The following is a 21,762-nucleotide window of genomic DNA, read 5'->3' on the forward strand; positions in this document are numbered from 1 at the left end:
GCTTAATTGCCTCCTCCTGGTGTAGATCAGTTCTCCAGAGCCTTAATGACCTAATTATTCTGTTCAGGTTTGATCTAAACGTTGCAGGACTGCGGCCCTCCAGGACTGGAGTTTGACACCTGTGCATTAAAGCAACTGTTTGTGTTATTAAACAAACTGAGCAGCAGAAATAAAGAAATCACTTTAATATTCAGGGGTCATCTGCATGTAGTTGACCTCTGACTTTTGGATATAAGTGAAGGTCATTTAATTTAGACTCCTGTAGCATTCTTAGCTCTCCAAAGAGTTAACATTTACACACATTTCTACCTTTCACAAGATTTACATTTATTCTTTTAAATGTGAAATTTATTAAATTGATCAGTGAGATGAGTGTATTTTTATCTGAGAGTCCCAATATTTACAGTTGATCTTGTTTCAAATGTTAAACAAAAGAAACAAAATCTAAAACAACAGAGTGAGAAAATCTGCATGTCCATATTTATTTTGATCATTTTACATTTCAGCAAATTGTCTTTGAGGACATTTACACACAGAACACCTGCTAACTGGACAGTTTTTGCTCCTATAATATACTGGCTTTCCATAATAACTTCACATTTCTGCTTCAGTGTGGTTTTCCTACTGCAACTATACAATCAAAAAACTGTGAGAAAAGAAGAAGTGAGTAAACTCAAAATTATGCATTCGTTTCTTTTCTCCTCAAGAAATGACCAATCAGTAAGAAAAGATCATTCAATGTCATCAGTGCACAAATACTTAATGATCAGAAACAATACATTAGATTCTCAGTGGAACAAGTGGCTTTGGCAGAGACATAACACAATTCAAAGTCAGTGAGAATTAAACCGCTTACAGACTATCGATTATTACAAAATACTGAGTAACAAGAGCGTGATGGAGAGCAGAAGAAAGAAGGAATGAATCCCAAATCTTCATTAAGCAGGCTGTATGCAGAGAGTTGTCCCTGCTGGAAGCTTTAAATCGGGGAAAAAAGATGATTAAATCAGTGGAAAGTTATTCAACTCAAGTTCATAAAAGCCAGGAGGATTTACTTTACTGGATGTCACTGAAAACAAACCTACTGATAGAAGGCGAGTTAAGAAATACTTCAAACAAGAGAAGCTTCAGCGCTGTGTCTGGTTTACTGATTAGCTTGAGTAAAACAAAAGATGCAAACCACATCAGTTACCATCCTGGAGGTTCCTGTGTTTTAGAAACAGCGGCTGTATTTTCATTACAAATGTACTCAAAACTTTGTGTTCTTGTGGAATATCAATAATTTTGCAATTGTGTGAATATGTTTGTTTACGCAATAAGTCAGTAAAGATTACACCACTCCATCATCCTCCAACTACTTCCTGTCTTCTTCTTTTGTCTTTTCCACCATTAGTAACATCTGGTTGAAAAAAAAAAGTTTCCATTAGAGTTTTATGAAATACACTAATTTCGATACGATGTGAAAACCACCTCATCCTTGCACAAAAACTTTTATTTTTTTTCTCAAATTGCAACTGTTTGCTAACTTTAGTTTTTTTGTAACATTTTCTGGCTTATGGAGACAAACACACATCTGCTGCACTGGGATGGATTGTCTTCTTTCTTATTCTGTGGGCACAATTTGACCAGATAATTCAGATTCTGAAATCAGACAGAAAAATGTCAGATTTAGCTTCTGCAATCTAAAGTTAATTTTAGTCATTTACACAAATCTTTTTCAGGTGTGACTAAATGTGACGACGCTGTATATTTTCAGGAGAAAATAAGCTGAGCTGCACATTTTTTAATAAAATAAATTACAAAACGTAGTTTTTAAAGACTGCTGTTACTTTTTATGATATAGTGCATTGTAAAGATCTAAAATGTTTTGGTAAATGTGTATGAAGATCTGTGAACCTCCAGGGTGGCATCTTAGGTGGTTTTTAGATTTAAAATTTTTTTTTTAAGGTTTAAAATTCTGATGAAAACTTTGGGATAAAAAGAAAAAACATCATGTAGAAAAACATTCAAAATGCTGAATTTCTTACATATGAAACTTATTTCAGACTGCTTACAGTTTAAAAAGCACACATCTGACATTTTAATAATAAACATTAGCAATTTCCATAAAAATACTGACAAAATAAACATCAAAAAATATTAAATGTTCAGTGAGAAATTACCAGAAAAGACATTTCTTTCTGTAAAATTAAAGATCTTCTGTATAACCATCTGTTAAATACTGTCAACCAGTGAAATTCACTTCTGTCACTGTAACCTTAGAAACCTTCGGTGGAGCAGCAGGAGGCTCTGAGTTCTCGGAGTGGAGCGATATTCAAGCAGTGTACATGTTTAGTTCATGTAAACGTTTAATCCCAACAACTGGAAGCATCTACAGTGTGTGTGTGACAGTGTGTGAGAGTGTGTGTCCCTGTTTGTCTTTACACCTCATGACCTCTGACCTCCACCATGCTGTTTGAAAAAATACATCCAAGGTGTTTGTTTATGTGCAGAAAATAAAGTCTAAGCACCTGGTAGCTTCTGTGAAGGATTGTTACATTTTCTCAGATTCAGATTTTGCCCGTTAGTGGACCTGATTCATTTTGAGATTATTTTGCATTTTTTTTGCAAAAAACTCTAAAACTTAAACTAGATTAATATTAACAAAACAGGAAGCGTTCCTCTTTTTAAACCAGAATATATTTGGCTGGATCATTAAACAACATTTGACTAGAACAGCTGGTGAAATAAATGTTAACTGTTTAAGTTTATAGCTTAAAGTGTTTCTTCCTTAAATTCATTCAAAACTGTTAACAATTTTACCCAATTTATAGAGGAGATTTATGTTCTTTATAGAAACTTTATACCCCAAACATAAACTTTGATTAAATCAGATTAAACTCCTTATGGCCCAAAAATGTCAATTTCAAAATATTAGCTACATCTCTTAAAAAGTGGATTTACCAATTAGTTTAATAGCATGAAGACTGAGGTCCAGATCAAAAACTATTAAATGATCAATATTCATGTCTAAACTTAGATTGATTCTTGTTGTTAGTATAATTTCTATTATATTTCAGCCACATCCTCAGTGATGCAGGCAGCCAAATTTAGCATGACTCATTTTTAAAAATGGCTGCTTAACGTCATGAAATGGTTTCCAAAATGTATTTATTTTCTGTAAATCTCTGGTGAAAGCAGGACTGTATTGGCTGCTGAAGCTCCAAAGTTTTAATACCTCTAAGTGGCAGTGATTGGGATTCTGTAGAGGCAAATTGATAATCCAACATGTAAATTTAGGGGAAGAAATGACAAATAATTTTTTTTTTACAGGAATTTGAAGTAAATTTAGCATTAAAAAGATTTGAAACTTTTAGACCTACTGTAAATCTTCGCATCAAGATATTCTTCATATTACCCTCATACTTGAGGTGGACCAGAAAGAAAATTATAATCTCAAATTTGTATAATTTTATGTAAAAAAATGTAAATAAGTGTGAAATGTTTCATTGTGAAAAATACACCGTCAAATTTTTTTTCATGCAGGAACCGTCAGAGTCAAATTATTACAAATTTTGAGCAGCTTTTTGCTCAGAGGGACAAACTGATTATAAATTCAGTGAATGAAAGTGTGAACCTCAGAGCGGCTGGTTATTGTCTGTGATTTAGCAGCGGATCAGGAGGCCTGGCTGCTCTCAGCGCGGCTGATGCTGAGCAGCGTCTGCTGGTTGAACATCCCAGCTGTCGCTCCGCGTTCAGCCGGACACCTGACGCTCTCTGCCTCCGAGCGGACCGCACTGGACCCGCCCGGCTGCCCGTTTCCCAGCCGGAGAGACTCTGCTGACATTCACTGGTTGAAGCTTTGCACTTCATTCGCCTGATGTGGAGAAACTGTAACAGCGGTTTATCAAACTCCATCAGAGCCGGATGCATTTCAATAAACTCTAAAAATAAAAAAACAGGGTGGAGCAAATGCTGAGTTAAAGCTTCTATCTTGTCTATGCAGTAGCAATTTAAATAAAAAATCTCACTAATTATAACATCTGTACTCTAAATATAAAATTTAACCTAAACTCTAAGTACTTAAAGGTCTTTTTACAGAAAATAAATGTCCAAACTGTTTGGAATATGTTTGAGTTTTTCTCTCATTGTGTTTACATAGCTAAAAAAAGAAAGTTCTGACATAAATCATTTATTATTGTCTGTGTCTGTAACCTACATTTACTAACGAGAGACTTTATTGCAGTTTGGAATGTCTGCAGGTGAGGAGAGTTTCTGTCAGCAACATTACAAACTAAACATCCAGTTTAGTTCATTTGGATTTTTTGGGGACATTTTGATGTTTTCTGAATCATGAAAAAAATCAATGAATGATTATTTTTCTCAGAATTCTTTTTTTTACTTTTATTTGTCAGAATTTTGGCTTTAATGTTGTGATCAAAAGTCAGAGTTCTGAGAAAAAACTCAGATTTCTACGATGGTTTATTTGGACCACATAGAAAAAATGTGGGAACTTTTTGAGTTTCAAAAGTTGAACATTTTGAAGTTTTTTATTTGGCAGAAATGTACTCCATCTTTTTTCTGTCTGCAATGGCCCTAATTCATAATATGTATGTGATAATGGTCCAAATAGATGAATATCTGTCTAAAATTAAACTCTTAAGTGGAGTATTGTTTATTGATTATAACACTATTGTAATAGGAGACGTTTAGAGTGAGAACTAGCTGACATGTTTGAATTACAAAGCCTGAAATCAAACCAGACACAGAAATTTAAAAATATATATACTCGTAAAAGTGAAAGCTAAATTGATGTGTGGATTGGTTGCAAATTTTAAATTAAAAACAATAAATATATATATTTTTTTAACATGAGCCATTAAACCTGCAGAGCCATTTGCTGCATTATGTACATGTGATTTCCTGCAGAAGCAAAAGAAATGGTGCACTCTATTACATCTATTTCTATAAATCTTACATAGTGAAAAAACCTTTACCCTGAAGTGAAAGTTAAACTGCAGCTATTCAGTGATTAATTGATTTTTTTGGATGAACATTATCACCCAAAGATTTCCCACCTTGCAACACAAAAAGTGCCACAAAGCAAAAGAACTTTGCTTTTATAAAATTATATTTAGCCCTGTTTTTAGTGGCTACACCCATTAGGTTCTGAAAATACGACTTCTTCTGAGGAAGAGAGCCTGCGGCTCTGTGGGTCTTCTAATGGTGGAGCAGAGCAGTTTTCTGTGACATCTGGGTCAGATGGAGAGAAAATGGCTGAAAGAGGGAAAAAAGCCGATGATTCATTGAGACAACTCTTACCGTAAAGGGAGGTTTGCTTTTCCAAAAGATAACTGGAGAGAGACGGAAATTTTAGACATTATTGTCATTGGAAAAATCTTACAAGAAAACAAGCAGTGTCTGTTTTTCTGCGGCCCCCTTCTTGTCCGTGTGCAGAGTTTTTCTTCAGAAAGATATCAAAAAGCCTGAAGCCCTCTTTGAAATATGCTTTGCAGTTTTCACACATCCATCCTCCTGTAGTAACCGTGGGAACCGTTACCTCCACACGTCGGTTTTAGACCAGCCTTCCCTGCTCCGCTCTGGATTGTTTAAAGACTTCATATTTACAGTTTCTGGAATTGGCACTTGACATGAAACTACATAAATAAATATACTGTATAGAGGACCATCAGAAGCTCGTCGGTTTCTGGACGTGTTCCTGCTGCTTTCCGTAAAGTTTGAAGGAACGTCTTTCTGCAGGATGAGAGTTGCTTCCAGTATGTGCACAGGTAGGTTCTTAGGAACTGAAATATTGATCTATTTCTGCTTCTCTGCTGTAACTTTGGGTGTTTAGTCCAACGACAGCAGCGGCTGCAGGTTGTCTTCTTCACTCTTCACCTTGTCGGGTCTCTTCAGGACTCCTGGCTCCACCACCGACTGAGACCTACAGCAACACAAACATTCAATAAGATCCAGGTGGAGCTGATTAATTAATAACCACATCAGTGTTTACACACAAACTCCTATAAGACATTGTGGGAGATGCAAAGGAATATTTGCAAAAGAAAAAAATCCAGCACAAGTTAAATGTTTCCTGAAAGGTTAAAGTAAAACGTGAAAAAAACGAATGAATTAATGCCATATATTACAGAAAGAAAATAGAAAGCAATTAAAAAAGAAGTCATATTATGTTGTGTACATTTTTCATTTAGTTACAATCTTCCTGTATGAGTTCCTACATGACTGCTTCTAATAAATATAGAAATTATTTCCATAATGCTTACAAAACAGGCTTTACTGCTTTGAAACATCATAAACAACAATTCACACAAACACGTCAGAACTGAAACCAACTGAGTCAGAGTATTTTAACTATCCAGACTAATTACCTGATGAGTCATTATTTGATGATTAATTAGTGACTAATGATTCAACAATAAGTGTTGTAAGTGTGATGCCCTGCGGTGACGGTTTGTTGTGTCAGCTCAGGATTGTTTGTCTTCCATATCATGAACACGTTTGAGTCGCATTATGTCTCATGTGACGAGATGATTTACTGTCACAGTGGATTATGTTGTATTGTGGCCAGCAGCAGGAATTTGCTCTGGGTCAGACTGGGTTCATTTCGCTGGCCCTACCACATGGACGTTAGCTTTTTGTGGAGGATTTAATTTAAATAAATGGTGAAGATTTTTTAAATCACCAAGCAATCCAACTTGGTAAATAGTCTGACCTCTTCATGGTCTTTGGGGACATGTTTTTCTCCAGGTCTCTCTCCAGGTCCTGCACCGACAGAGTGTAGGACTCTGGGCAGTAGTCCGTCTCCTCGTCGTAGGCGTGGTCCAGCAGCGTGCGCGCCCACGTCCCCATATCGTACGGCGGCATCATCCCACCCAGCTCTGACGGCAGGATCTCCGGGTGGATCAGCTGGTGGAGGCTGTTCAGGTTGTTACCGTGCATGAAAATCTGCAAAAAGGAAAGAAATGCAGGACTGGAAATGATGAACTGGAGGCTTTCATTTCCTAAGATTTGTTTTTAGAGTAAATGTTTTCACTCTGGTGGCCTGAATTATAAAAGAAAGGACAGGAAAGCAAAGCTAGCATCTATTTGCTGTTCATTTATGATGCAAAATAACTTAATTTACTTAATGATTATATTACTACAATATTTGTTACATCTTTATTTAATGTGTCGTAATGAACTTTAACTTTTAACATCCTAATTGAGGTCTGTAGGATCTGAGATGAAGCTATTGGTTTTTTTTAAAGTTTCTCTTTTCTTTGAGAATTTGCTGGAGTTTTTGCTCTTGGAGAGATTTGTGGCTGTGCTAAAGGTTTTTCTCTCTTTCCCTGCATTATGAGGCCTTTCACATTGTTTGACAATGATCCTATAACCCTTCCCAGATTAATAAGTGCCAGCAGTTGCTGACCTAAAAAAAGCAATTTGCTGCTACACTGTCAGAGCCGCCGTGATGAAAACAAACAATGAGCCACGAGGCTGTGCTGTGTTCACACCACCAGTCCTTCACTGGATTACATTTTTTTGATAATTACAGAAACACAATCTTGAATAAAATAGAATAATAATAACTCCTGCAGTGTGTGCAAAGCATTGTAAGCAAACCGCTCAACATTCAGATTGTTTGTGAGTTATTGCTGATAAATAAAGTACAACTGACACAGTGTACAGTTTCATTCTATTTGCTGTTCAGCTTATATTTTTTAAATCAATGTTTAAAGACATTTTCTCCTTTCTTAACATGTTAACCCTCTGGTCTTACCCTTTTCCTGGTCTTGTCTTTGAGAAAGGGTCGGATGACCGTGTAGAGGGCGTGGATGTACCAGGGCTGGTTCACAAAGTGGATTCCTCCGAACCTCGCAGGAAAACTGTCCTGTTAGAAACAGAAACATAAATAAAGACGCAAAAGATCATTTTATCAGGAAAACAAGGGGAAAAAGAGAACAAAAAGTTTTACTTTTAAATAATTTTACTAAAACCAAAAGAACAAAACTACTTTTAAATGATTATCAAAATCATATAGCAGTATATATTTCCTTTTACACTTCAGGCCTTCAGTTGCATTTAGCACAAATTTAATTTAATTTATGCTACCTCAAAGGAGAGGTAATCAGACTTTAATTAGTAATCTAGGACATTTAATTTTGGAAGGAAAAATCTGTTTTTTAATTAAATTCATTTTTTAAAATTAATTTATCGCCTTCTCAACAATCAGCAGAAATTAATTGACATCACAGCAATCAGACCCTTGTGATTATAGTTGTTGACAAGATTTCTTGCATTTTTACTCTGAAATTTTGACAACTCCTTAGTAAGTGTTTGGAAGTACTCTTTGCCATCACCCTAATCAATTTCTATCAGATTCAGTTCAGGTCTCTGGTTGACTCTCCCAAAACGTTAAGAATTATTTTCATTTGTTTTATTTAAGGCTACCATCATCCTGAAGGTATTTATTTCAAATTTCTTGTGTTTTATCAACCAGCCAATGAGACGAGTTTAAACTCGACCTACATAAAAAAACATTGAGATCCTGTTAACACAAAATTACCTCTGCGAGTTTCCTGTCCCTTTTCATTAGATTACTTTTGCAAATGGTCTCTAATCGCATATTAAGTAGGAAATGGTCGGGTCTATTTTAGAGGCACCGCAGCTCAAACCCGGAGGGACATGAGTCTGTGTTGCTGCAGGTTGGCGTGCGCCGTTGGCGTGCGGCACCGGAGTCCGGCGCAGCCGTGTTTCCTAGAAGGCTGGACACAATTATTATAATTACAGTCCACTGCTTATGTGTCTGAGTCATAATTCGGCTGCGGTCCAATATCAAGGCGAGATTACGCTCTGATGAAAATTGCTTGGAGAGGACTTTAATCTAAAAAAAAGTGGGAAAAAATATTTTGGCACCGTGATGGAGAGAAGAAAAAGATAAAAGTGCCAGAGGTCAGTTAAAGTCTGGGCATTAAAATGGTCAACATGGTGGAAAAGTTTCTGCTTCACTAGACGTCATCTGTGAATAATTGGCTGAAAGTCTTTGGTCAAAGTCAAATTTTTTAACAGTTGGGTTAAAGAGAAACTATGAAATTAATCAAAAATTTTTTTACATTTTTCTCCAAAAATGGCATTTTATGAGTTGCCATATAATGTTTTTACATATTTTATATTTGCATAATTATATTACTAAATCTGCACTGAATATACACAGTAAAAATAAATGGATTATTTTCTAGAATAATCAAATGAATGATGCAAAACAAGTTGATTATTTTAGAAGAAACAGGTGAAATTATGCAACTGATAAAAAACAACAAAGATAATCAGAGCAACTGCAGGATTTAACATGAAGCAAAGCCAAGTAATGCAACAGAAGCTGCAAAAAATAGAAGACATGGAAATATTAAACCAAATAGGAGCTGGAAAATTAACATCAAGAGACCAAATCTGGCAGCAGCAGCACTTTATCACAAACATCACTTTGTATTTCACATGTAAAGACACCAGAATCTTCTCAACTATGCAAGTTTATCCAGCATCAAACTAAATATCTCAGCAAAAAATTTGATACAAAGAGTTTGTGCTATTGGAAACGTTTCTAATAGATGCATATTTTAAAAATAAGAGGTTATGACTCACCTCCATTTGCAATTCCAAAGTAATTCTGCTCTTGTTTGGAGATGAACACTTAAAAAGCTTTTAGTGGATCTGTGCAACTAAGACTTCATTTTGAGAGTTAATATTTTGATTTGCCATCAGAACAAAATTTCTATGTTTCTGTAACAGAATGCTGCGTAGAAATCGAACTCAAAGCTGAAGTAAAACGTAGTTCTGTGGTGATCGCAGCTCAGGAAGCTAACAGTTAGCAAACAGTTAGTGTTATGGCAACAGATCCATATTTATGGCTCTAACAGTTAGCACAGCATAAGAACAGAAATCTAAGGATTATCTGGTGTAACAAACAGGAAGTGTTTTTCTTAAAATCTAATTTCCTTGCATGTTTTAGATGTTTCCATCTGATTGTTCCCACAGGATTTAAATGATCTTTCATCTGCCACAGCAGATGGATAAGAAACATTTTTCTTTTAACATCTGAAAGTAGATGCATTTAAAGGTAAAAATATGTTTTTAATTCAAATACCAGGACTGTATATTCTGTACCTACACTATTGACCCACATGGAAGAGAAATGTATTTTAGTAGCCATGCAGACGTGTTGCTCCTCTGTGTGTAAACCTTCGGCCTGCCCTTTGCCTGGCAGCCATTTTCACTTTGATGAAGCGACCTGCTGCATTATGCATGAACACCTGAAAATGGAATAAGAGCTGCAGGCTCCTGACTGCAGGATCAACAGGAATCTATAACTGACGTACTTTCATACAAGAATTAGTCAACATCCAAAGTGAAAGACATTTTCTGTCCCAAAGAACCAAATGATGAGAAGGTTTCCCTTTTTTCTAGACAACAATAAAATCAACAATTAAAACTAAATAGTCAGCAGATTCTAATTATATAATAAAAATGTATTTTATTAATTTGACTTGTGGGCTAATTTCACACAGAAGTCGAATGCGTCTAAAATTGGCCCATAATATCCGACTTTTACAAGGCAGCCTCAACGGTCCAATCCCAAACTTTTCACCACAAAAAATCCAACTTGAGCCACTTCCATACATGGAACCAAATCCGATACATATAAAATAGTTTTCATAGTTTGCAGTCTGGATGATCATGTCGCATTTAATCCGACTTTTACATTATTGAAGTGATAAATATGTCATAATTTTGCAACGGACGTAAACAACGGCTGAAAACATCCTAATTATTAAATTAGGAATAAAGTTTGTTCCACCAAAACGCATCACATCTCTGTTGGTACTGACATCCATACAAACTTCTCTACAGAAGTTAAAATCAATGACTAAAGATTGCTGCTAGGACTTGTGGTCCTGTTATCAGCTTCCTTCGTCTTGTTCTGATTTTGGGACGATCTTTTTGACTTCCGTCACCGAATGAACTTTAAAAACCATTTTTTATCCATAAACAGTTTTTGTTCTGCGCATGCGGGTTTCATGGGATCGTAAATCACAAAGAAATTTGGTTGAAGTCACAGAAAACAGCAGCAGCATGAAGCATCACATTAAAACATCAGATTTCAGCAAGAAATCCAAACTGAGATCTAATTTTACTTGTATCACTCTGCTGGTTTTTATCACGAGTGGAAAACTCAAAGTCCAATAAGGTAAAATATGTTAATGTTTGAAACGCAAGTTAAAAACAGAGAATCTGCCACCCAAAAATGTAACCAAAACACAATAAAACAAAAATAAACTGGAACAAATTGAATCTTTATATGAATTATTATAGCTATTTTCATCCTGGGGTTAAAAATCAACATTTTGAAGCTGAACTAGTTGACAAATAAGAAGCTTAAACATGAAGAGCTGCATTAAGAGTCAGATCCACTTCAGCGTTTCCTTTGAGGCTAAAGTCGATCCTACAGAAATGAGAACTTTATTTCTGGTTTCCTGCTGCAGGTCACTTTCTGAGGGGAGGGGATGATTTTCAGAAAAAAATGCTGAAGAGGCAAAAAAACGACAGGAGGTTGAGAGGAGACAGTTTACAACTGGACAGCATGTTGATCTGATGCTTTTCACTCCAACATTTCTGTTTTCTGATGCTGACTCATCTTCCTCCTCTTCCTCCTCCTCGGAGCCTGTGGCTTCACTGAGGAAGATAAACACATTAGAAATGATTTGCTCCCTAAAGCCTGACTTGGTCTTAAAGAAATGCACCTTCCCACTTCCTGCTTCATGACATAAAGCACTCTGGCAGATTTGCCTCCAAATCTGACCCCAGGCCACAACCAGCTTGTAAAATCTGCTAATCTTACAGACGGCGCTCTTTTCCTTCAGCAATAATTACAGTAATGATTTTCATTGTCTTGTCGACCATGATGGAATGGATTAACGTTGACATTTTGGCTGCATTCGTTTCACGTCAGGAGACTGACAGAAACAGGAGCTAAAGATGCTTTTTTACCGATGGTTTAAATTTATTGCTCACTCTCTGAGATGCTGCTCAAATGAAATCAATTGTAGTAAAATTGCAACGACGGTTTTATTGTTTCAGTTTTATACCCACAATAAACTAAACATTCAGACAAAGTGGTGTAGTTTCAGTAGAAAATGGATCTGTGAATCATTATAGATTCGAAACATAAAATAATTCTTGCAGGTTTGAAAAAAACAAACAAATAATTTCTTCAATTCTTCAAGTTGATTATGTTTTCCTAGATCTTTTCAGCAAAAAGATCAGGAAATGAATCGCTCTTCTATTTTGCGTTTCAGTAGCTGGATGTTTATAGTTTCATTTATATTAAATTGATCAACGTATTTTATTTGTATTGATGATTTTAACAATGACATTTGATTAAATGTGATGTCTGTTACTGGTTTTCTGTTGACTCTGATATGTTTATGATGTAAAGCACAAACTTCACTGATTGAATTAGATTAAAAATGGCTGATAGGATACTTTGTGTTGCATGTACATTTTCCATTTTAAGAATTTGATTTGTTTGAAAGTTATTGTTGGTAAAAATTTCAAACCAACTTTTAAAAATTATTATTATTGGAGCTGCCAGACCAAATTTAGGCGACTGAGGGCCACCCAAAATTGCTCAGAGGGCTGAAAATGGCCCTCGGACCACCCTTTAGAAACCCCTGCTTTTGTATTATACTGTTGCAAACTGTTTAGCACCTTTTCTAATTTGATCACAAAATGACTGGGGTTGAAGATTGTGTTATTTTTACGTTCTGAGTCGTATGACGTACTGGGTCAGGTTCTGTTTCTCTGATTTTGTCCTTCCTAGTTGCTTTTCCTCCCAGCATTAATCACACACCTGCTTCCCATCCTGCAATCATCCTCCTGCTACAGAAACTACCTGGTTTCTCTTGCTCTTCTTTTCTTTTTGCAGACCTTTCCGTTGCTTTTTGATTCTTAATTTGATCTGCTTGCCTGCATTTTTGTTCTCTGTGACACTTAAAAAAATAAAAAAAGAAGTCTTAACCAGTATAAAAATGATCTCTACTCTAACCTGTTGTTTGAAAAACTCAAAATAAAATATTGGTAATTAAAGAAATAAATCAGCTGGAGCATGAAACCAAAATAAAACATAATAAACAATGCAGGTTTTAGCTGTTTCTGTTTGTCTCATTGAATAATTGCTGTAAATTTCCACTACAGAATATGAAATTTAACAGCAGTATATTAGCTGTTAGTTTGGAAACTAACAGCTTCCAGAAATATCAGCATCCCCTAAAAAAATTGCAAATTATTTTCTTAATTTTTAACAAAGAAATGGAACAATTGTCTAGAATTTCTGCCATATGATGATTTGCAGGGGAATATTTTAGTGTTCATGTTTGTATTTTCTTGTTAAAAAATGAAATGTAACGTTCAAGAGCAGCTGCAACACTGAATCTACTTTATGTTAGGTTCAGTCTGAAAACATTTCCAGGAAACCCTTCAGAGTTGCAGTGTGACTGAGAGGATTTGGGTCGGGATCGTATCACGGGAGCTCCAGTTCAGGAGAAGATTTAACAACCGTAGAGATGTAAATGTCTAAAACGAGCTTCAGAGCAGAGCCTGGACATGACGCACAGCAGGAAGCCTTTCTGATTTATGCATCCGTCATTTTTCAGATTCCACAGCTTCAGTGTTTGGGTAGAATGTTGAGAGCTTGGGAGACGGCAGGCTGCTCTGATTGGATGTAATTACGTTTGGTTTGAGGCCCAGCAGGCTGGCAAAGTTTCAGGCATCAGAAATAAATAAACATGCTACAATGGAGTGAGGCATGTTAGCATAACACAGGCAAAATAATCCAGGTGGGAATAATCATATTCTCTTTAAATACTGGAAATGTTTTAAGTATTTCAGTTTATGACTGTGGTGAAAAAAGGCAGAATAGATGTTTCTAAAAGGTCAAAGGAAATCTGGACTTTTTAAAAATGTTTTATCATTTCCTGTATATGAATCCACTTCGGCTTTTGAAACAGGAAAAGATCTGAAAGTGTTTCTACAGGAAGATGATGCTGCAGCGAACACTGCAAAGACACAAAATCTCACCAAGTATTTTAGTCTAGTTTCATTCGTAAATGTCTTAGTACTTAAAATAAGGACAAAACTAACTTACAAGAAACTTTTCTGCAAGAATTAGGTCAATATTTCCTTAATACAGGGAAATAAATATCAGTTCCACTGGATGTTTTTTTAACTTATAAATATTTTCCTGTAAGTGAAATAATCAGCAAGTGGAACTTGTACTTTTCCATCCAATATAAAATATTTATTTATTTAAAACAAGCTCTAATATCTTGCTGAAAAGTTACTTGTAAGTCGTTTTGGAAACATTTATTTCAGGTGTATTGAGATATTTGCATTTTATGTTTTTTGCAGTGAAATCACAGAAAATCCTTATTTTCCTTTATATAGTTACTTTTGTGATAGTTTTTGTCTTATTTCAATTGTACAGATATATTTGCACTAGAAACTAGACTGAAACACTTGGTGAGATTTTATGTTTTTGCAGAGCAGAAGAGTTACAGTTTATGGCTCCTGGTTACAGAAGCAGCACAGTGAATGCAGCCGCCTGCGTAACTCAAACTGCAGTCACTGCAACATTAACCAACGTTTTTGTCAGTGCTATTAAAAAAAATCTAATTTGAGTGATACACTGGCTCGTATTATTTTCAGTTTTTAATGGTAAATGCTCTTGCAGTTATTTTCCAACACTGAAATGCTTCTGTGCGAAGAGTCCTTAGACGTTGCGTATTGATTAGCTGGCAGAGGACCAAGCATCAGCGGCAGCAGCAAGAGGACAGAGTCAGCATCCGACGCTGGCTGGACGCTACAACAAAGTCAAACAGGAGAGATTTATACACATGCTGTAACCCTGCGTCGGCTGTAAAGCCCAAACAGCCCGAGTCATTATTTATAGAACAGATTAAAACCAATTAGGCTCAACTGATTACACATAAAACGGATCTGTTCAAACTGGCCAGCAGAGAGAAAAACCTGTGATTGTCTAATGGGACAAAAATGGAATAACAATACAAGGAAAACATTTCAGCGATGGATCCTGGTTGATCTGTTTATCAGCAGATCCTAGAAGCTTTAAATGAGTTTCTAGTGAAACCTGGAAGTGATAGGCTGATCATTTATTATTCGGTTTATCAAGCGGAGCTGTGACAGCAGGGTGAGACGAGATGGAGTCAGATGATGGGAAACAGATTCACAGCATCGCTGCCTGAGTTATCGCTCAGCACCTGTCCAGCCACACACACAGCGAGAGCATCAGAGGTCGCCTCTGGAGCGATAACACAAACACACAGCCTGGTGACGCTGCAGAGGAGGCGTGCGGCATGGAAATGTGACGAGAGAGGAAAGATTAGTGCTGCAACGAGAGGCATGTTGGGGACAAAGATTTTCCATTTGTTTCTGCTGTTTTTCTTTTAAAAAAATCAGACATGTTTTTCTGAAATCCAACGTTTCTTGGTCGTTTGTGCTACTAGCTAAATGTGAGCGCAATCAGATAACTCTGAACAGTTTACGACTCCAAAGGGACAAACATGGACACTAAACGCAACACAGCTGTTTACATAAGTAATGGACGTCAAAATCTATGGATCAGTTTTAAAGTTAACAATAAGAGTCAGAAGATCATAAAACGAGATAAGAAAAAAGACGTTTAAAGTGTCGGCATCGTTTACTTCAGTCATGGTTTCCATCCAGATTTACATGTTTGGTTTCTTCTGGTGCAGAGTTCTGGTTCATGTCTGATCGACATGAATGTTCTGAAAACTATCAAACACATCTCTGATTTATTACCACATAAAGTAGTAGTAGGCATTTATCATACTGTTTATCATTCATTGTGATACATTTAAAAATGATATGAATGTTCATTTATTGTTGTTAGATAAATTCCATTTATGTTAAAACTCACCAAAACTGTTATTGGTGAATTTTTAAATGATCATTAAATTTGGTTAAATGCATTTGTGCAGCTCAGTGTCATGATTGGTGGTTGAAATGTGGACCAGAGGCAGAAGTTGAGTTTGTGGATTTAATGAATAATCTTAGAAAATACAAAGTCCAGGCAGCACAGCTGAGTAATGGCAAGATAACTCAAACACTGGAGAAAAACCTTGGTAAAATCTGGCGTAAAACAAAACATGAGTGTATCCAAACTATTCAGCATGGTGGAGGATCTGTGATGCTGTGGGCCTGATTCTCTTCCACAGAAATGGGAATTCTTTCAAATAAAATAGGTAAAATTTGTTTCCCTCGATAAGAAAACTGGTTACAGCAGGAACGAGTTGCTTCATTTGGATCAATATTTATGATTTAAAGTAAGTTTTTTACTGTTTTGCTTAAGTTCTGTTGCTTGATTACATCAAACATTGGATGGAAATGCAAATGATTTAGTTTTGCAGAATCGAAAGCTATAACAGAAGAAGAAAGGCCTGAGGCAGATTTTTTTGTAGTGATACAATAAAACTTTAAATAATTAATAAAAAACACCCATAATCCATTGCTTTAATGTGCTTTTTGTTTTAGCTAGATGCTGATGTTGATTTTAAATGTTGCTCTTAAACAAAACCCCGTTTTACAGCATGAAAACCGATCACTGCTTCTGTCCAGGCTTAAATCTATTCATGCTTTTGTTCTCACTGATAGTTATATGCAACTCTAAAGCCATTATGTTAAATATATGCAAACATATTTCAAGAAAATGATTAAATAACTGATTATTTTCCCTTTCAACATTAACATCATGCTGAGCTTCTGCGCCTGCTGCAGAAAAACCTGAAACAGAATCAGATATTTAGATGAAATCAATGTTTTAGCAGGCAGTGAGTCCATCAGCAGCTGCTGTTAGGCAGCTGATGTAATAAAACCTGACGTGTCTTCTACGCTCCGCGTGTGCCCGACTTCTGCTCATAAATCTTTTTATCCCCCATCGTGTTTTTTCTCAGGCTTGGTACAACACAGGTTGATGAGTTCCCTCCATGTTCTGCTCTGCTTCTGTCACTTTTAATCCACATTAAATAAAATAACGTGTGCTCAAAGGAGGAACAAATGCAGTTCGAAACGGGGGACAGCGGTCATGTGAGGGCTTTTTTTTAAAGTGTAGCCTGCAGTGATGACTTTGTTTGCTTCTGGTCGGCTCCATTCAGAAACCTCCTTTATGGGAAAACAGAGTGGACTTAATGGGGAAAATGGGAGAAATCAAGGATGAGACTTTCAGGGATGCTCCGACATATTTATGCTGCTTCAGTTTGGCCTGAACTCTTTTTACCAGCTTCAACAGAAAAAACATTTTCTTTGATTTTATTTCTATTTGCTTTTAGAGATGAAGAAGCGTGAGTTTCTGACTTTGGGATTTCTCTCTCCTCATCTGATTTCTTCAATCTGTTTTCCTCTCATCTCGTCAATTCTTGTTCATCTCTGCTTTTACTCTCAGATCTTTTAACCAATCAGACCAATTCACCTCTGCTCTGCTGCTCGGAGCATTCGACCCATTTGTTTGTGTTCTGCTACAGAGTAGAACTTTTTTTTATATTACAAGGTAACCAGTAAAAACAGATAAAGAAATAACCAGAACAGATGAGGTGATCTCTGTATTCACCAGCGATTCTGAGAAGTTTCAAACAGGTTATTGAGTTTTTCTGATGTAAATCAGTCATATTGTGTAGTTTGCTACAGGAAAATATATTTTTAGCAATAAAACAGGTGGTATAACTTGGATGTGATAAATTATTCATAATATAAGCATAAACTGAAAAATAAGATGACAAAAATTATCCAATTTCACCTGAGCTACTTCTAAATCTATTTCACCTGCAGTCATTTAGTTGTGCTTTTTAAAACCTGAAGAAATCTGAAGTGTTTAAATATCTTTATTCAATGAATCTAGAAAAGATCATGTTTTAAGGGATCAATCCGACCCATTGTACAGTTTTACACTCTTTTTCCCCCCTGTAGCTCTAATAGTGTTTATGTTTTTTCTCTATAAATATCTAACTTCATCGTTTGCAGAGTCCTCTTACAACATCGTGATCACTCCCGTCAGTCAGTTATTCTGCTGTAGATAATAATATTTAACACGGTGACCAGAGCCTTCAGCTGCAAAACAAGCCAAACTCTTCATCCAACCTCCACAGCACAATCAAGTTACTATGCTAACTTCAGTGGTTATAAATATGCAATGTATATCAAATAGGGCTTAAAACTGAGTATACTTTGTAATTTAATGCCTTGAAATTGGGCATCTGCCCCTTTAAGAAACTCCTGCTCTTTCTGAAACTCCTCCTTCAGGAAGTCATCACAACATGGCTCCTCTAAACGCTGGTAAAACAACGATTTTTCCAGCGTTTCACTGAGAAGTAGCTCCTATAATGAGCTCAGCAGATGTTTGCTAATTGCTGCTGGCTAGTCTGAAGGAGCTGAGTGGAAGAGTTGCAGAAGAGGGCTGCTCTGAATGGTTGCCATGGAGATTAGAGGATTTCTCAAACATGCATGGCAGGATCATGGCAACACTTCAGTTGTTTTTTTGTTTGTTTGTTTGTTTTGAGGCAGTAACATTATAGTATGATGGAAAGCTCAGAAAAGCGTATTTTACATAACACTGGCCCTTTAAATCATCCTCCATGCACAGTGGCTCCTTTACTGCAATTACTAAAACAAACAAGCTGCCGAGCATCATTAACATTCACAGGTTCTTCACTTCATTGCTTCACTGAGTGCTGAGAGGTAATCAGGCTGGTAATGACATCATTCAAGAGCTACTTCAGGAATCATTAAGAAGCTTTGGGTTTTTTTTCTTTCCTGTGTTTAATAAGTGTATCATGATGCTGCTGGTTGTCTTCCTGCTGGCCTGCAGCCTGGGTGTGTTTGAGGCAGTTGACCTGCCTGTGCGTACGGATCGCACTGAGCCTCAAAGGATCTTGTTGTCCTGCCAAACAAACAGAAGGAGGGAACAAGGTGCAGCGACACAGAACTGCTTTGGACCGAGATGCTGAGATCATCACTGCGTCGCTATTTCTGAAGCTTCTGAAGATTTTACACCACACTGTTAACTGACCTGGTTGCAGAAATCTGTGGTCTGCTTGAACGGCACCCCTGATGAAGATCTGAACTAACCCTCTGAGAAATTCATTTTTCACTGCAGCCGTGTAACCTGATGCACGTAACTTAACATCCGCCTCACTGCGTGGTGACAACAGTCCTGCTCATTGTCCTGCCTCGCCTGAAACACTTTCTATATTCATGTTTAGGGGTTTCCTGACATATGAAGATCAACATCATCTGCTGCACACCCTGCCATGTTCTCCTGTCTTTCTGCTATTTGAGGAGCAGCTAATAAGTCTGAGCTGCTGTTACATCATATTGTCTCACACAAATAATTATGTCATTATTGTTATTTTTTCAAGCAGAATGTGCAATTTTAAATAAAATTGTGCAACTTTGATTTATTAAAGGAGACCCACAATGCAAATTGTATGTTTTGTTTGTTTTTGTTCTTCCATTTGGGTTTCCACTGCTTCTAAAAACAACCCAGCCACTTAAAAAAAAAAGACAAAAAACAAACAAACAAACAGAAAACACCCAACTGTTTTTCAGCATTGAGTTACAGATTGTTGGTGTCTGGAAAAGGAGCTGTTTCAAAAACTTCTGGAAAGTAACGTCACAAATCAGGAGGCACTTCTGCATTCTTGTTGGTTGTCCAGGAGGCTACACTTCTGCTTTTCAAAGACGTATAGCTGTGTAATTCTGCATTTTTTCCCCAGATATTTTCACATGTGAGTGTAAACACTGAGTTGGGGATGTGGCCAGCAGCAGCTTATTTGGATTTAAAGTGACAGTAGCCTTAAGACATCTCATTCTAAAAGGAAATGGAAATAGTCAGAACTGAGGAGACTAAAATGTCATCATCTAAGAAGGATTTTGTGCAAAATATGTAATGAACATGTTTTGTATCACCCAAAGACACATCCTAATGCAGGGGTCTCAAACTCCAGTCCTCAAAAGTCGCAGTCCTGCAGTTTTTAGATGTGCCACAGGTACAAAACGCTGGAATGAAATGATTTAATTACCTCCTCCTTGTGTAGATCAGTTTTCCAGAGCCTTAATGACCTAATTATTCTATTCAGGTGTGGTGCAGCAGAGGCACATCTAAAAGTTGCAGGACTGCGGCCCTCGAGGACTGGAGTTTGAGACTCCTGTCCTAATGTGTTCAACAAAGCATAATAGGTCACCTTTAAAGGCTTTAGAGTTAAAACATATGAAGGATACTGTAAACTAACAGCAGTATCATCTTAATCTTGATAATCAGACCTTTGGTCCCCTCCCTAGTGGTAAATGGGTGAAAGTGCTTTTAGGGTACACCCTGAGCTACTCGCTAGTCCATCATAATTCATGAAACCTGTGAATTTAAAAATCTGTGGTCTGTTGAAAGGGAAACATGCCAACAACTGTGATTAACTCCAGATTTCTCCACAGGGCTGAAAGTTGGCTGAATGGCCAGGCTTAATGATTGGAGAACCCAGGAACATGACGGACCAAACTAATCATCCAAAAATGAAAGAGTTGGGTTCAGCTTGGCTTCAGGGAAAAGAACCATCACATCTGTAGAAATGTTCAGCCTCCTTTCAGATAGAGAAAACCCCCGAGGTTTACAAACCCTGAAGACCTGGACTGCATTTATCACAAGGAAAAATCCAAGCATGCGTCCTACTCCAACACCAAACGCAGCTGAAGATGAATAAGGAGCATTAACACGTCTGACCTGCTTACATGTAACTTACACACATGAAATGGCCTAAACCATGCTACCCCAAAGTCATGCTTTTGAAACTACATGCAGCATTTTTTTAAACCAATGGAGAACAAATGACGTCAGATTGATTAATAATTATTTAGTAACAAATATTCAGCTGATTAAAAGTCTTTTTTGTTTAAAAGTGAAGAACAGGAGGAAGTTTCTGCATCACATCACTAACTGACATGAGAATATTCAAGCATCCAATAAATCTGCTGGGTTGTTTGTTCAGTTCAGAGACTCGGCTGAGTTTAAACACATAATCTAAAATCACCTTTTAGCCTCAGCCATGGATTTTAAAACAGCAGCTTTCTCAACGTGTTGCTGCGGGGGGCTAATTTTTGTTTACTGCCAGTCAAAGTGACAGAAAGATGTTTAAAAATCTGTCATTTTCAAGCTGCTTTTGGAAAACTGGAAGTCTGTACTGCCTTTTGGGAATAAAACAGCTGATGTCTGTCTGACTGAACAAATGACCCATAAAGCAACAAATAAGACCAAAAGGAAAAGCTTAGAATCATCTGTATGTGTGTTTTTTCTGAACAGCCACCGGTTTGACAGGGACAGACGATATTTACGAGTCGTCCTCCACAGTCAATGCCACTCTGGTAAATTTGTTTAAAAGCTCAGAGTGTTTTTGCATGAATGTGTTGGTGAGTGGAAGTTTGACTGCTGAGTGTCGTTCTGTAAACCTGCAGCTGTAGAGATGCTGTGCAGCTGCAGAAACATGGAAAAAGTTTTTTCTGTTTTAATGGGAACATGGGAGACTGGATGATGTTTTTATGTTTTCAAGATGTAAAGCACGTTGAACTGCTTTACAGTTACTTCTGTTATAAATGTTCTCAATTAAAATGTATTATTTAGGATTAGCAGGTAAATAATACCATATGAAAGCT

At 36.8% G+C, this 21,762-nt stretch overlaps 1 protein-coding gene across 1 annotated transcript in view; it reads right to left on the bottom strand.

Moving 5' to 3' along the window:
* Window positions 1–458: 458 nt before the first annotated feature.
* Window positions 459–21,762, bottom strand: part of LOC114158575 (clavesin-2) — a 38,303-nt gene continuing 16,999 nt past the window's right edge. The window contains exons 4-6 of the mRNA XM_028040209.1: window positions 7,760–7,870; window positions 6,713–6,945; window positions 459–5,923 (exon numbers count right to left, since the gene is read on the bottom strand). Of these exons, the coding sequence (XP_027896010.1) occupies window positions 5,830–5,923; window positions 6,713–6,945; window positions 7,760–7,870 (438 nt within the window). The 3' untranslated portion in view covers window positions 459–5,829. The remainder of the gene's footprint in view (window positions 5,924–6,712; window positions 6,946–7,759; window positions 7,871–21,762) is intronic.

This window comes from Xiphophorus couchianus, chromosome 15, assembly GCF_001444195.1.
Source record: "Xiphophorus couchianus chromosome 15, X_couchianus-1.0, whole genome shotgun sequence".
NCBI classification, from domain to species: Eukaryota; Metazoa; Chordata; class Actinopteri; order Cyprinodontiformes; family Poeciliidae; genus Xiphophorus; species Xiphophorus couchianus.